We start from the raw sequence: 17,046 nt of genomic DNA, 5'->3' as shown, positions 1-17,046 counted from the left end.
GTGGAAATACCGTAAAATTCCGTTAATAAGCCCCGGGCGTATACTTTGCAGAGCGTCAAAAACCGGGCGTATATTTGGGCATGGGCTTATTTTAGGGCATGGGCGTTATTTCGGACGCAATCTGCAGAAGATCAATCTATCAGCAACCCACTAGTTGGCAGGCGACATGTTTTGCTACATTTTTTGGCAGTTTGCTACATTCCAACGGAACATCGCTGTCCTCGCGCGCCGTGACAGTGTTGAGTTCTGCACTGTGCTGCGTGCAGTTGGAGTGCACGCACTCGATCTACAACTGTTCTACAGTTTGTACGCGAACGCACGCTCGTGCGCTGGTCATTTTGAGTCCACTTTACGCCCTGGGCTTATTTCGGGCATGGGCGCTAAAACGGACTTGAAGTGTACACCGCCTAAAACTGGGCTTATTATCGGACATGGGCGTTATTTAGGGTGGGCTTATTTACGGAATTTTACGGTATTACTACTCTTTTGTCATGCGCGGTTGAGTCACCGTATATACATTGGTATGCTGTGCTTGATGGAGTTCTAGCCTGGTCGCTCTTTGGCACTCCGTTCTTCGGTGCCCGACGGTACTGTAGTGAAAGAGAATTGGGATATTGACTGAGAATTAGGTGATGTTGAGTATAGTGTAAGAGTGAGACATGGGATGAGGAGGGTGGGGCAGAATTTGAAAGCTGTCCGCAGGCATGGAAACTGGAAAAGACGGCAAGCCCTGCCGTGCGTACGGGAAACCTGTACATGCGCCAGCAGGGGGTTCTTGCCAGGTAAAAATTATAGGGCTGGGGAGGGGGGGGGGGCTGGCAGGGAAACATTTTCTTTGAATGGCATGAAAAAGCACAAAGTGCCCATGGACTACATGCAAAGTTGAGAGAAGGAGCGATCAGAATGAAGGGTTAGGAGCCGGGCTAATCGGCAAACGTTGACGCGGGTGTCCACGGAGTGCTTACAGAGCAGGCACTGAGGAGGCGCGCTGATCCCTACCGCATTCGGTTTCTGAGTGCTTTCCACTGCGTTGGAGGCGCACGCAGGCACGGCAGCAGAAGGAGTTGTTGCACTGGTCCTCGGTGAAATTGCGGCAGGTCTTTCTTCTCAAGAATCAAGATGGGTTGGCGTGCTGGACTGTAGTGTGACTCCCCTCCCAGCGCCGACGGACGGAAGCCCTGGTCGAAAGGGGCACCGGGCATGGACACCTGGGTGCACCAGGGAACATCGTGAGCATGGCGGGCGACCGCGGCTAGTGAAGGACGGCTGCCACAAGTTAGGGTGAGAATTTGAAGGCTGTCTGTCTGCATGCATGGAGACTTGTCACTCTCGTGTTCCAGCAGCAATTTCACACATCCCTCATGCTTCCGATCTTTTGCAATGTCTAGCACTGTTTTCCGTTATTGGTAAGCAGTGCAGTATCCAAGGTGACACCGTCACTGTCATGTGACGCGAAGGACTAAAGGGACAATTTCACACATCCCTCATGCTTCCGATCTTTTGCAATGTCTAGCACTGTTTTCCGTTATTGGTAAGCAGTGCAGTATCCAAGGTGACACCGTCACTGTCATGTGACGCGAAGGACTAAAGGGACAATTTCACACATCCCTCATGCTTCCGATCGTTTGCAATGTCTAGCACTGTTTTCCGTTATTGGTAAGCAGTGCAGTATCCAAGGTGACACCGTCACTGTCATGTGACGCGAAGGATTAAAGGGACCGTCACTTAATTTTTTGCTGACTACCCGCCAAAAAAATCTTTTCGTTTCATGTGTCAGACACGTCCGCGTACGACTCGCTACCTTTCACGTCAAGCAATCTGTTCACGCCACATGGCTGGATAGCGCGTACATGCAAACATGATTGAAGACTTACAAAATTAATTTTTACAAGTCCAGGCGCTCGGCCTAGGCGAGCTGCTACTGACTGTTGTGAGAGTACTGACTCTGTACTCAGTACTGTTTTCCGTTATTGGTAAGCAGTGCAGTATCCAAGGTGACACCGTCATTGTCATGTGACAGCATCACCTTGACAACGCTGGTATGGTTCCTGTACGCTGCCATGTGAAGCGGACTCCATCCTCCCCGGGGGATCTGCAACTTGGGATTAGCTCCTCGTTCGATTAGTATATTTGCTAATCTGCCATGATCCCGCATTCCACACTACTAGTGCAGTAGTGTGTAGTTCAACCAAGTTTCGTCTCCATCATTAATGTCTACATTATGGATACTGCATATGAAGTGGACGACACTGTAGAGGATTTCATCTCAAAGTTGTCCGCCGTGTATGCCGAATCCAGGAAGGAGCATTCCTCCCAGTGAGTGCCGGTACATATGAAATGGACGATACTGCAGAGGATTTCATCTCAAAGATGTCCGCCATGTATGCCGAATCCAAGAAGGAGCATTCCTCCCAGTGAGTGCCGGTACATATGAAATGGACGATACTGCAGAGGATTTCATCTCAAAGATGTCCGCCGTGTATGCCGAATCCAAGAAGGAGCATTCCTCCCAGTGAATGCCGGTACATATGAAATGGACGATAGTGGAGAGGATTTCATCTCAAAGATGTCCGCCATGTATGCCGAATCCAAGGAGGAGCATTACTCCCATTGAATGCCAGTGTGGCCTCTCAGTCCTTGATGGTTTCCATTACAGTTTACAAGATGTTGAGCATAGCTGCAGCTGTTCAGTTGGACCAGCAGCTTGAAGACTTTCCTTTCTGGATCCATTGAAGACTTTCCTTTCTGGATCCATTGAAGACTTTCCTTTGTGGATCCATTGAAGACTTTCCTTTCTGGATCCATTGAAGACTTTCCTTTCTGGATCCATTGAAGACTTTCCTTTGTGGATCCATGCCTCGCGTGCAGCATGTACATGTGTACACGTAGGCACTGCGCGAGATGATCGGCTGTACAGAACTCGGACCAGAAGTGACGTCGCTTGTCAAGCAGATAGCTGGCGCTATACACGCCGTCCTCTTCTCCAGGGGATAGAGTTCGACGTGCACTTGGAAGGCAATCGGCGGTTGACGTACGATTCAGCGCCTTGTAATCTACTCGGGCCTCCGCCTCATGGCCACAGAATTCCAAAACCGAACTAAGAAAAAACCTTGAAGAAGACTACTCTCTACCTCTCTTTCTTCCTTTACTTGTCTTTTCTTTAAAAAAAAACTCTACTTCAGCGGTATGGACACTACGTATGAAATGCTGTAGGCTGTAGGCTACAACCTTCACACCGAGGCTCAACTGGAGTGACAGGAATGCGCGCTAACAGGCTGTGAGTTGTAGCCCGCAGGCATGGTGATCAGGTGACTAGTGTACGGATCGGCACATGACCGCTTTCTCAACCGTGTTCCAGTGTTCTAGCCAGGTCAAAATAGTAGGGGGCGGGCATGGGAAAAGTTACCCATGACCCATTTTTTCCATTGTCCAAAATTGTCTTGCCATGCAAAATGTAACATACGGGGTGAACCCCCGACTTCACCCCTCACAAATGTGCCCTGATGAACCCTCTAGTAGTGACTATCGACTGTATTTTCGTTGAATGGCGTGAAAAAAAACACAAAAATCGGAAAATGAGAAGGGGCGGCACTATTTCACAGGGGGGGGGGGGGCGCAAATGGAGTAGGGGGCACGGCGCCCCCCTACCCCCCTTTGGCTAGAACCCTGGTGTTCGATTGGGAATAAGAGCTGAACGCTGCATCGCCGTCTTCTCGGACCAAAAACAGTCAACTCGGCATCCGAAAGACTACAACGTATGGGCCAATCGCGGTCATACGTACTTTTATAAGAACGAAATGGCGCTTTTAGTGACATTTTCCATACAAATCCCCGTCTAGTAGGGCGCAGTCAGCCAGTTTTGGTGAAAGTGCGCGAGTACTATTGGGAATAAAGGAGGAAGGAAGCGTCTCAGCTTCATCGGACCAAGACCATTCGACCCAGCACCCTGAAGAGCACGAGTAGTGACATTTTTTCTAGACAATGCTTCCTCGGTTAACCCGTTTGGCTATTTGCAATCCTCAAGTAGTCCAGCATTGCTTGTATGTCAGGGTTTTAGCCAGGTCCAAATAGTGGGGGGGGGGGGGGGGGGGGCAGGGGAGACGGATGCTCCGTAACCCATTTTTCCATTTTCCAAAATTGTCTTGCCCTGCAAAATGCAATGTATGGGAGCGAATCGCCGACTTCACCCATACGAGTGCGCCTTTATGAACACTCTGTTTGCGACTAGCCACTGCGTTTTCATTGAATTGCCTGAAAAATCGACAAATGAGTGGGGGGGGGGGGGAAGGGCACATTTTCTCAGGGGTCGCTCGATTAGAGTGAGTGTGTGGGGGGGGGGGGTGGCTGCGTCCTCCTAACTTACCCTCCTTTGGCTAGAGCCCTGTATGTTGTGAGGATCTGTGGATTCTACTCAAATTTCTGTCTGCCAGTCCATGTGTTGTCTACCGACTTGTGCGGACCATTGGTGTTTTCTACTCTCTGTGCTGCTGAAATCTGATTCTCCCAGCGGATCGGGTACAGCCACGGATCTGCAGGCGGCGGCATATCAGGCGCTGGCATCGGGATCACCTCGGTCAGTTTGTCTCGTGTGCGCTGGTGTCATCTTGTTCAATGTGTGTCTGGAAAGGAGAAGTGGGAGGGAGGGCTATGTGTGCTTGGGCGTGCATGAGTGGATGTGGGTGCTAGCGCGCGCGTGCGTCTTAGGCGGGGTTCAACTGTATGCCGTTTAGCCGTGTACTAGCGGATGGCAATCCAGCCAGATTTCCCCAATCCAGCCAGATTTCCCCAATCCAGCCAGATTTCCCCAAACATAACAGTAGTAAACCCTTCTAATTTTCCGCAAACTCCAACGCAGCCACTTACACATTAAGGAAACTTCACTTCTCAACTCCAAAACGATGGACCAGACCCGAACATTTGGTGTAATGTAAATCTTAATTTCATTTGAATCGCAGTGAAGAGACCGTTTTCGAGTTGAGAAGTGAAGTTTCCGAACATGGCAGTAAGTTAGTAGGCCAGGTTTAGTTCACTCCTCTCGGGCCAGCCAGTGCTGCAGTCGTGACATCAGTCTGACGGTGATAATGCTGTGTTGATTCGTTCTCTCCTGTGCACCGCTGCAGCAATGCAACCGAAAGGTTTATGAGTGCTGCTCAGCCTCACCCACCGCCTTCAATGCCACGAAAACCGTAAGCATGAAAAGAAAGAAAAAACTTCATGTCAGGGAGTAGTAAAATACCTACTACTCACTGCATTCGACCCCACGGAATACCACGGCATGCCATTTCCATCCCTCCCCCCCCCCCCCCCAGAGGCCCTCGGCACCGGAATGTCCACGGCGCGGTACGGCAGGAGCCACGGAATGAACTCGCAACAAAACTGCCCCTCACGTGAGCAAATCACCATGGGTACTCACGGCACGGCACTCACGGGACCGTAGTGGAAATCGGCCCTTACAGGGTGCCCAAATACAGGGTAGATGTCTGTATTTCGTGACTGAAAAATCTGGGTGCGGCTTATACTCCGGAGAATAATATGGTATTCGTCACCGATTTTTTTGTTGGAAAGCAATTTGGGACACTTCTTTTGGAATCCGATTTTGATCGGCTGAGAAGCAGTTACAGGTCTTGCTCACTCTAGTACAGTATACACATGCATGCAATTTAAGTCAGGATTTCGCAATCCCCCCCTCCTCTCTGGGCGTCGGACAGGGATTGCAACCTGAAGGCCGCGATGCCCGTGAGGCTTTCACACAAGACCGCCCGTGCCATACGTTCTAACTTTACCCGGTACGCCTGATCGACAGAATCAGGTTGGCTCACAGGGATAACGTTATTAGCCTGCAAACACAACTGGAAATCAAGAGCGGGTGCACAATATACCGAGTAAGCACCCCCCCCCCCCCCCCCGGATTTGACCATTGCTCTTGAGCTCCTGCTCGTCGGTTATCTTATTGCCCATAATCTGTAGTTGTGTCCATGCGTGCGTGTTGGTGTGTGTGTATGTGTGTGTGCATGTGTGTGTTTGTTTGCCGTGGTTTCTTTCGGCTGTGACCGGCTGTACCTGTATATTTGGATGATACCTGTCAGTGACAACAACAGCGGACTTAACCCACAGGAAACGTAAGGCACTAATGTAGCTAAAATAGAAGAAATCACATGGAAACGAGTTATGAAGCAACCATCCACTATTCATGTGATTTTTTCTATTTTGATTATATTTATTGGCTCAGTAACCGAGTTAAATTTGCACTAATGTAGCACTTGCTATATTTATAGCTATATTTATGTAAGCTGATGATGGAGTACAGATCATTTGCTAGAGAAGAGTATTTATATCTGTCCTTGAAGACAGCGTCCAGGTAAAAAAAAACGATTTACAGTGCTGCTCGATGAAAGCCGATCAAGTGAGTCAAGTGTGCGCGGTGCACCACACCTTGTAGGGCGGCATGTGAACCAAGTACACTCCAGCCATGCCTTGCTGCTTGTATAGTGTGAGTGCAGTTCTGTGCAAAACAAACTTTGGATATAAAGAACTAATTCTCCTGTACAATGGTGTTCGTTATATCAGGAGTCGGCTGTGTTCACATCCGCGCTCAGCCTGTATGATTGACACTCTGCCACTGTGCACTGTGTATTGTCGATTGTGTTTTGTGCCTGCCTGTTTCAGCTACTCTCACCTGAGCCGCTGCGGCTCGAATGCCGACGGCGTTTCCGTGAGTGGCTACTTGACAGCGCGCACGTAAGTACAATGTCTGTTCAGCGTACGCTGTAGAGATCGCCTGTCCGTGTCTTCACTGTCCAGGCCGGCTTGTCCGTACAACAGAACTGCGTTCGCAGTGCCATGTCAGCTACTGGTATGATCATCACCATGTCATGGTGTATTGCCTACAGATCATACAGACGTGTAGTAGCCTATCCTGCTGCTTCTGCTTTGGCCGGAGCTTGGTCAGGACACTTTTTTTAGTAGCAAACAATGAATTGATTGCGAACAGGACATGCAAAATCATCGTATGAATAGTATGATTGTGCCTTTGTGCTACATTTTGCTGGACCAGTTTCAGCTGCAGTATGCGCTGGAGTTAGGCCTAATGGCTGTGCACCATGCATGTGGCAAGCCAAAGAGTAACGACACTGGCCGGTGGATATGATATAATTATGTGCAGCACTTTACAAGCACATCGAACTGATAGCCGTGCGAAATATATCCAAATTGTTAGGTGTGCACGGACGCTTCAGATCCCCATGAGTGCCGCAGTGTCTTGTATAATAGCCTGCCTTGTATAGCAGCCTGTTTTGAATACAAGCTTGATACTCAAGATGCACTGGCGGCACATACGCCTGGTTTTCGTGTTGACATACACATACATAGAATGCCTAGTTTGAATAGAAGCCTAGCCCTGATATTGGCCTCTACAGCATAAGCCTAGCCTTTATACGTGACATCAGGGGTGCATTCATGGTTCATGTTTTGGACATGCTGTTCTTGTCACGACCAGACCGGAGAACAATGCGGCTGCCCCTCCAGCAGAAGCTTACGGAAGTCTTCACCTGCCAGCAGTGTATGACGCACTGCAAGACATGAACCAGAACAAGTCCGTATCAGAGTATGTCACCAGCCTGTGTGCTTTTGATTTGCATGTATCCGCCCATCTAGAGTTGAACTTGTCTTTGTGTAGATGACAGTGCCGCATGCTCATGTGTGTATGTATGTAGGGTGTAGAGTGTACGTATACCAGAGAAAGAGGGAGGGAGGGAGAGACAGAGACAGAGAGAAAGACACACACACACACACACACACACACACACACACACAGGCGGATTAGGAAAAATTGCGAGAGCTTGATACAAGCAAAGATCTTCCTTCGGTGTTGCTCACTTTGTGTTCACACTGCAGCTCCCCCTACAGCCTTTATGGCGAAGTGAACGATGGCGTTCGTACCCCGTCTCGTGGTGCTTCACCAAGCGTTGGAGCCATGGCAATGGCAGCAGCGGTGCCAGCCCAGACAGCAGGACGCTGCACTCCCAACAGGTGTGTATAGGATGGCGTACAATTTATCTATCATCAAAAGGATGCACCCAGTGTGCCCAGAGGGCTCCGGGTACGTGGCTCGCACATCTGTGATGTGCGAGCCATGTACCACCGGCGGCAACCTCATATCCGCTATTTTGACTTTTTAGTACATTTGACGGCCATTTGCTGGTGTAATGACCAGACTACCCTGACTAAACACGAGCTACCCGCCTGGGTTCGGATGCATCCAATGTGCGAAGAGGGCTCGGATGCCACAGATGCAGTTCGGACGCATCACAAATTTTCTGTGTCGTTTTAAAAGGCTATTGTGTCACCAAGGACAAGATAATTAAACAGAGTGGGCCCTTTTCTGGTATGCGTCTCTTCTAGCTGTGTGCGCAACTTTGAACTGTTGAGTGGGAGAGCTTGGATAGCCAAGCACAAATACGTCTTGGTAACTCAAATATGGAGGGGTTCCGGTTCACGGAACGACATTGCACTTGTTACTTGAACGGATTAGGTGACTTGAAAAGGAGTGTCACCAGAAAACCTTATTTGAGACAAGTTCTAGTAGTTGAGACAAGGTTGAGACAAGTGAAGCATGCAAAAGGGAAAAGGCAGCAAAAAAAGAGCGACAGGCTCGAGTAGCATGGCTACTTTATGACACGTAATTTGTATACGCATAAATAGTACACCGTAGGAATGCATGGATAGGCTGTGCGCATACTCGCACTGCCTTGTATTCTTCTTCTCCTTGTGAGACAATGAACGAATGTTGATAACTACTTACGTAACAACAAGTATGTGCTTTGAGTGCTGAGACTGAGAGTATACGAGTTACAATGGTGGCAGCGGTGGGATTCGAACCCACGCCTCCGGAGAGACTGGAGACTTAGCTGCTCGGCATTCGCCCAGAACAATGAACGAATGTTGATAACTACTTACGTAACAACAAGTATGTGCTTTGAGTGCTGAGACTGAGAGTATACGAGTTACACTCGCTGCGCATGCTCCGGGCTGAGAGCTGCAAAACGGTGCACGCGATGCGTGCAGCAAGACATCAGCATGACGTCAACATGATGTAACACATAAACAAATAAAGACATAATGAGCGTAACGCGGATTCGTGATGCATATTCACGACATAGCTGTGTACTAGACTGTCTAGATGCCGTTCACCCTCTCTCTCTCTCTCTCTCCCTCTCTCTCTCTCTCTCTCTCTCTCTCTCTCTCTCTCTTTCTCTCTCTCTCTCTCTCTCTCTCTCTCCCTCTCTCTCTCTGTCTCTCTCTCTCTCTCTGTCTCTCTCTGTCTCTCTCTGTCTCTCTCTCTCTCTCTGTCTGTCTCTCTCTCTCTCTCTCTCTCTCTCTCTTTTCTTTCTTTCTCATTATGCCCAGGTATGGTGACAATACGGCTGGCCCTGCATTGCAACCTTACGGCAGTCTACAACAGCCAGAGAGGTATAGCGCACTGCAGGAGAGGTATGTAACACATTTCATGTTCTCTATGCATACAGAACTGCCGGGTGCTGGCAGACTCTGAACAACTTGACAGCTCTGCCTTTCTACACTTATGACGACGGCTTTTCTTTCACAACATGATAGTGGCATGCAATTCTGTGGATCTACACTTGCTAGTTGCTCGTTGTTAACTATGGGTGGAGGTGACTGATGGCTGGCTGGCTGGCTGGCTGGCTGGCTGGCTGGCTGGCTGGTCGGCTGGCACCCGGTTGTCTAGTCTTGTCCAGATGTGCCCTATGTCCTGGGTTCGGGTTGTGAGAATGTGTCACGTGATGAGCCACAGTGATCACGATTACTCTTTGTGAGCCACAGTGATCATGACTACTACACTGCAATGTCACTGATCTGCTTGCTTAGCTTCTTGGGCCAAGCTCTGCACTGACAGTAACAAAAATTTCAGGCACTGCTTCTCTGTCTGTATGAGTCAACAGTGCCGCTTTTCCTGTGTCTTGTTTCTTCAGAAGCGGAGTTCCTTCATTGCGTGAACAGCCACCAACACCACAAGCCAGCAGTCGAGCGGCGTCAGTGTGAGTTGGCCGGGAAGAGAAGGTGTTGTTGTTGACCTCCCACGCTAACTAGCATTTGTGCGTGCGTGTATATCTATCTGTCTGCTTGACTGTCTGTCTGTCTTTCTGTGCTCATTTTTCTCTATGGTGCTTTTGCTTATCTTTGTCCATTTTAGGAAACATCCAGACGCCGCCATGGCCGAGTAAGTTATAAATCATTATTCTCACGATGGCTAACCTCAGGCTGCTATGGATGTTGTCGTCGTCGTCGATGTTGTTGTTGTTGTTGCTGCTGCTGCACTCCTTTATTTCAATTCACTCACTGCAATACTTCTATGGCTGTGCTATGACAGGGCTCAGCTATTGTGATAGCAGTGGTTTAGTTTCCTCTCCTCCCCCCCCCCTCCTTTTTTAGTGCACCCACCTTCGAATGCTTTTCATCCCCTCTTTGACTTGAGTATTTGTTGTATCTTGGCACTGAAAAGGACACACTGGTAGTCTCGGAGATATGGTACCAAATCGTTGCTACAATGAAACGAGTCTTGTATCACTATGTGACGGAAAGAGTGCGAAATACAACTCACATCGGAGCAGCTGACAAATTGAGAGGTGTACACCGTTCAATACGAGGTTTTCGGCAGCGTTCTTACGAGCCCTCAGCCCTAGAAAACGATCAAGTATTTAACTTGTGCGCGTCTCGTACCCGTATTTTCATATGGAGCTGTTGAATGATCTCTTCTGGATCCTAGCCTTTAGTGCTATGCACAATTTCACTTCTGCCATATGATGAGCAAGCACGTTGATGTGATCGACAGTGTCAATATTAGTTTGCATCTTAAAAGTCTGCATGTCTCAGCCCCACGACAGATAGGAAGTAGTTCTGCTTCTGCGATGAGCAACGTGATACGGAATCACGGCCATTCCGTGCCCGGAATGCAAAACACAAAGGAAAAGTAGACAATTATATGTTTGCTACAGTTGGTATTTACTGCGACTAGCGTGGTAGGTTTTGGACGTGACTAAAACGGTAACTGGTCGAAACATGGATGAACAAGAAGACGGAAAAGACACAAATCATGCATGTTCATATTACACGTGCACGCGAGACAGGCGACAGTTAGGTGAATGCCATCACATAAGTACACAGCACATTGTTTTACAAGAAACGAGTGATGCACGCCGGTGTCCATGCCTGGCATTTCATATGGCTCCACACTTGCAGTGCTGGGCTGTGGGCATTGCGGCCATAGCATTGCAACGTACTGTGGTTTTTGCATCTCGTTTTGTGAAAACCCGTGACATTTTGAGGAACAGCTGATCGTTCGACACATTCACAAACGTGACATTGTGCACTGCGATTACTGGAGCTCGCGTCTTCTGCTCTTTCCGCCTTCTGTTCTCTGCCATCAGAGCTCTACAGTTTGAGGAGTATGAGTGCTACGGACGAGCACCTGTTCCCTTGCATGATGCTGGAGAAGCTGCAGCTGAAAGATTCATGCATATTCCGTGAGTTGCATTCTTCATTTGAATTCGCAAGTACACACAGTACGAAGTAGTGGTAGCGACTTCGGTGATGGTTTCATAGCAAAGGTATTTGCTCCCCACACCGGAGCTCGCGCTTTTGTCGAAAGCTCAATGGACTGCTCGCGTGCTCTGGATGGCTGAGTCGTGAGTCAGTCAAGTGTCAAGTCGAGTCCGGGGGAAAAGCGTGAGCTCCGGTGTGGAGAGCAGGCACCTTTCCTACAGTACTGTCGGGCACTGAAGAACGGAGAGCGTCGGAGAACGACCACGCTAGACTTTCATCAAGCACAGCATATCAATGTATACAGTATACACGGTGACTTAACTGCACACAGACTAATGCATGAAAATATGAACGGTCTAGGCTAGGAGGCTGACCCCCCCCCCCCCCCCCCCCCCCCAGTTCTTCGGCGACCAACAATACTGTAATTATACACAGGCTGAAGTAATTTTTCTTTTCGAGCTGAAAGTAAAAGTCACTCGAACTAAAATTATCTGAAAACGAAAGCCACAAAGGACAAGGAAATCTGGAAGGAACTTGAAACATTCAAATGCGCGTGTGAATGAGTAGTAAAATACCGGTAGTTTACTACTCCCTCCCACAAGTAGTGAGTTTAGGAAGAAAGGAGAGAGAGGGAGGCATATGCTGTATCCACTGTGCCACCGACCCACAAGCTATTAAATGAGTACTAGCAATTGTAGTAGCAAAGTTACAGCGAGAGAAATCCAGGAGCAAAAGTAACAATGGCACAACGACGAGAGAGACTCAGATCGAGTACTGTAAGCTCACACATTTTCGGTGTACTTTTATTTTCGGTACTTTCGGTGCATCTGTTTCATACCTAAAATTTCAATAAACCGAACAAACACTAAAAGACATAATCCAATAGGGAATTGGTTTGCTGCACCTAAAATTTCTGTTCACCTCTAACCAGGCCTTTTGCTCTCATACCGAAAATTTTGAGCACCGAAAATTTCTGAAATTGGAGTATATTTATTTTATTTATTTATTTACTGTCTGCACTTCATGGCACATAATGAAAATAGCCAATACAAAGAAGTGAGGAATATCTGTGGAGGGATAAAATCTGCGAATTAATGGACCAATAAAATGAGTTCTTCCCTGAGTATAATGCAGCCATACCTTGCTTATCCGAATATGTTGCTTATCCAATTATTTGCACGTTGATTGTCCGACCTCGATTGTCCAAACAATCAAGCTGACGCCCTGTGCATGTGTACGTGTGTGTACGTGTGTGTTGTTCCATAGTGGTCACATCAGCCCCAACCAGGCGCAGAATCTCCGCGGCATGGCACCTAATCCAGCGTGAGTTTGCGTGTGTGTACGTGTACGTGTGCGCGCGTGTGTGGTGTGTGTGTGTGCGTACGTGTGCGTCTAGACTCTAGTGGGTTCGCTGCCGGTCCCCACTGATGTGTTATTTTTATTATTATTATTATTTATTCTTCTTTTACTAGGGAATTCCCAACAGGCGTCAGCGCCTTTTTACAGGGAACCCTAGGTATAATTTGATGGATGAGCGAAATTCAGCTGGTGAACTAGACATGCGGCAAGCCGGTGGAAGTGTATTCCACCTGGCAGCGCCCAAATAAGAAATTGCACTAAAGCCATATCGGGTGTTAGCGGGGGGCAGAACAAGAGCAGCAGAGACTTGGCCACGGGTGGTGGCTGCAGTGCGAGCACCATGGGCGCGCAAGGTAAAGCGGTCTCGCAGAAGAGGACTAGCAAGTCCATTCAGGCAGCGGTAAACAAATACATAGGTTTTGAAGTTGAGACGTTTCTCAAGGGCGTACAAGTTAGTATGACTGTATAGAAGAGTGGTGGGAGTCATTCTATCCAACGAAAATATTCTCTTTAATGCTACGCGGCTGGCAGTAAGAAGCTTGTCATATAGGGTTTGTGATAAGCAATGAATATATGCAGTGCTGCCAAACTCAAATGTGGACTGAATGATCGATAAATAGAAAAGTCGTTTGCCAAAAATGCTGATATTCTGCTTTGCATGGACAAATGCTCCGACCTTCCTATTGACAGTTGCACATACTGCATCCACTTGGGTTGAGAAAGACAGATGTTCGTCAACCAGTATTCCTAAGTACCGAGCGTAAGCAGATGGGGCTATGGAAGTGCCCCGGCAGTTGACTGCGGTGCCAGGTGGCAGCTCCTTGCCCGGTCGCCTAAGCAGGACAAACTGAGTCTTGGACGGGTTTAACACCAGTCCCTTCTGATCTAGGTAGCGATCCAGAGCGGCAAGGTCAGCACTCAGCTGGGTTGTGATGATCTGGATGGACTTGTGCCTGATATAGAGTGTGATATCATCGGCATAAAGTTGATTCAATGCATGTTGGAAGCACTGTGGTGCATCACGGGTGTAAATGCAAAATAGCAGTGGGCCGAGCACGGAGCCTTGTGGGACGCCTCTTGTGCAAGGGCGGGCCCCACCTAGCTCTTGTCCTACTCTTACTCGCTGGACGCGTCTGGTCAGGTAGCTTGCAAACCAAGCAAGTGCAGTGTCAGCAATGCCAAGCATCTTCAACTCGTCAATGAGCTCTTGATGCTTAACTCGGTCAAAAGCTTTGCTCATATCTGCAAACACTATGCCGCAGTACTCGTTGTTATCAAGGGCTTGGAGCCATTCGTCGTGTTGCACTGGCTTTGGGCCAGGCAATGCAGTAACGTTAGCTGGGCAGACTGTGATCATCTGGGCTGATGAACGAATGTAAAGGAAATGCTTCTCCCCCTGGCCCTCGCCACACAACAACGCAAACTCTTGATTGTATCTTCAATACTCTTATATTATACCAAGAAATGACGAGGGCGCAGGAGGAGAGAGACAAACTTGGTGAGGACAAAAAGGACAACGGGAAGACTCCCGGGAAAAGACTCAAAGAAAACAACAAAGAACAAGCAGTAATAAACCGACGACAAATCGAGACGACCAATCAGGGACCAATACGTACAGAACACATGACCAAGACCAAGACAACCAGACCACGGACGAATCACACACGACTCTCATTCCCAGACCAAACTAGCACTGCGCATGTACAGCATTCACTTGACAGTCACTCTCACACAGACGGAAGCACATCCTCACACTCTGACAACGCGTACTCTTGCATGCACCACATACCATAAACGTCACACATCACACCATACTCGCGTGTACACCTAGACCATGACATCAGACACTGGACTCCACAAGACAAGAACCAAATACAACGACATGCGTAAATCATAGTCGTACTACAAATTCGTAACACGAACATTTCATTCTAACGATTTAACAAATTTAAAAAATTCGTTAACATTTGAAGTCGTTATGTACTAAACGATATGTGCATGTACAGTCGTTTGCCAGTTTTGAGACAGAATTCGTTAGAATTTCACCTCGTTAACCCACAAAAGTCCGGAGATCCTTAACTTTAATTGACGTTAAAATATCTGGTCTTCCAGTAGCTGGTCAGACGGTGATCATCTGGGTTGATCGTTACCCGTGTGAGCACAGCCAATGCTGAGTCTGTTACCATCAGATGCATGCATCTCGCTTTTATGTGACGTCGTCTTGTAGGCTCGGACGGCTGGCTTCGGTGACCTGTGTGCTCTTTAATCAGCTGCTCGTCCATGCCCTCATCGTAGAGGACCGTGGCACACGTTCGGCGGAGAGAGTGATTGGTTTTCTCAACGGCTTGAGATAAAACTCATTGCTATCTGGACGCTTGTTCGTGTAGGTTTTGAAAAGTGAGACAATGCACCGCTCGGGGCACTGCGGATTATTGAAGGCTTTGACCGTTCTGGGGGTCAGTTTCCAGGTCTTGAGACCACCCTGGTAACTCTTCGAAACTTCCTCCGTGTGCAGAAGGTACGGGCGCTCCCCGTCCTTCTCCACCAGCTTGATCTGGCTGGTGGAACCAAAGCGCAACGCACGGTGCTCTTCTCCGCTGCGCAGTGCGAAATTCCTGCCAACAAGACAAAACATCGTGTCCACAAGCTGCTTTGGGTTTCTTCTGCCCAACACACCCGACTTCCAAAGAACATCTTCATCTTCAGGCCATATCGCCAGGGCCTGCTTCGTCTTTGGTTGGCCAAATCTTGCAGATTGCTTCATGAGACCATCCATTACGTCCTGAAACGACTTGAATTCCCAGGAGCAAAGAAGCTGCAGTCAGACCCCTTTCCTGACAGCTCTCTGCAGCTCAACCATTATCTCGTGAACGGTTTTGGCACAGTACTCCTGGCCGCCACCGTCACGGATTTCGAGGACAAACCTTTTCAGAAGCCACACCAGCTCAATGTCGTCTAACTCCACAATTGGACGAGCGGCTGCATTTTTCATTTTTTTTCGTTTGGATACTGTGCTGAATCCCTTGATGATCTTCACTTGTCCCAAATTGAAACGGCCCAGGCCATTTTTTCTGGTGTTCTTGGGCACACTTGACTTTGCCATGGCACTAACCTGTTCGTACGAAACCAGGGCAAAGCGATTACTGGCGTTATCATTCGTGGAACTGGAAGACTCATCCGGGACTTTATTATGATCATTATCGTCCTTTGCTTCATCAGCCTCATCAGCAGCAATAGCAGCATCAGCATTATCATCAGCATCAGGGACAAGCGGACAACAAATCTCATCAAACTTTTCATCCTCCACATCTTGAACTAGCGAGCAGCAAGGCTCGTCAAATTCATCACTTCTAGTATCTGTGTCGCAGTTATTCACCGGAGCATCCGGAACAAATGAGCAGCGAAGCTCATCATACTCTTCATCAGACACTTCCAATGAGACCAGATCTTTGCCCATGTCAAACAAGCTTAGCTACTCGTCGTCCCAGAACACAAACAGCACGTTACCTACACCTATTCTAGCTACTGTTACCACGCAAGTTATCGAACTGTAAACGCTACTAAAATACTATTATTACAGGCTGTCGAATGCACAGCCAGAGTAACACAAGACAGCGGGGAGACGACGATCACAAGGACAGAAACAACAACTTGACCAGCATGAAATCACATAGAAAAAACAACATGGTAGTACCGGTCTTTGAAAAAGTCAAGCAACACACAAAACAGCACACAAAACAGCACACAAAACAGCACACAAAACGTGTACCACACTGATCTCCTGAAAAGGGTGGTCGATTCAGGATATTGCACAATGTCCGCGAGAATTATTTTTCATAATCCCCGCAGCGCTGCGCGCCTAGGGGATTTGAAAAATAATCCCCTCAGAACCGTGCAACATCCTATACAAAAAGAATGTGATTTCATCAACATTTCATTGGTCTTCGACCTACACGGGCAGGGAAAGTCCCTGTTAGTAGGCCTACAACACGGTCAGCGTGTTCTTGAGTGCAGTAACAACACAAGTGTGATCACTTCCAGACCAACGGGCGTTCAAGGCGAGTAACAAGCGCACTTGACGAAGGTGACTCTGAAATCTCGTGAGCCGTGATTCACGCGGCCTGGCAT

At 48.3% G+C, this 17,046-nt stretch overlaps 2 protein-coding genes across 2 annotated transcripts in view; one reads left to right on the top strand and one right to left on the bottom strand.

Moving 5' to 3' along the window:
* Positions 1-12,978, top strand: part of LOC135811940 (uncharacterized) — a 39,240-nt gene extending 26,262 nt beyond the window's left edge. The window contains exons 5-15 of the mRNA XM_065325211.1: positions 4,508-4,573; positions 5,121-5,186; positions 6,087-6,119; positions 6,667-6,738; positions 7,496-7,603; positions 7,894-8,028; positions 9,406-9,489; positions 9,990-10,055; positions 10,211-10,237; positions 11,445-11,540; positions 12,826-12,978. Of these exons, the coding sequence (XP_065181283.1) occupies positions 4,508-4,573; positions 5,121-5,186; positions 6,087-6,119; positions 6,667-6,738; positions 7,496-7,603; positions 7,894-8,028; positions 9,406-9,489; positions 9,990-10,055; positions 10,211-10,237; positions 11,445-11,540; positions 12,826-12,886 (814 nt within the window). The 3' untranslated portion in view covers positions 12,887-12,978. The remainder of the gene's footprint in view (positions 1-4,507; positions 4,574-5,120; positions 5,187-6,086; positions 6,120-6,666; positions 6,739-7,495; positions 7,604-7,893; positions 8,029-9,405; positions 9,490-9,989; positions 10,056-10,210; positions 10,238-11,444; positions 11,541-12,825) is intronic.
* Positions 12,979-15,184: 2,206 nt separating this feature from the next.
* On the bottom strand, positions 15,185-15,694 carry LOC135812973 (zinc finger MYM-type protein 2-like). Its single transcript, XM_065326191.1, has one exon. The coding sequence runs from the start codon at positions 15,692-15,694 to the stop codon at positions 15,185-15,187; it is 510 nt and encodes a 169-aa protein (XP_065182263.1).
* Between the last annotated feature and the right edge of the window lie 1,352 nt (positions 15,695-17,046).

Source organism: Sycon ciliatum, chromosome 3, assembly GCF_964019385.1.
Source record: "Sycon ciliatum chromosome 3, ocSycCili1.1, whole genome shotgun sequence".
NCBI classification, from domain to species: domain Eukaryota; kingdom Metazoa; phylum Porifera; class Calcarea; order Leucosolenida; family Sycettidae; genus Sycon; species Sycon ciliatum.
Note: the sequence above shows the minus strand (reverse complement) of the source record. Positions and strands in the feature narration are given on the sequence as shown.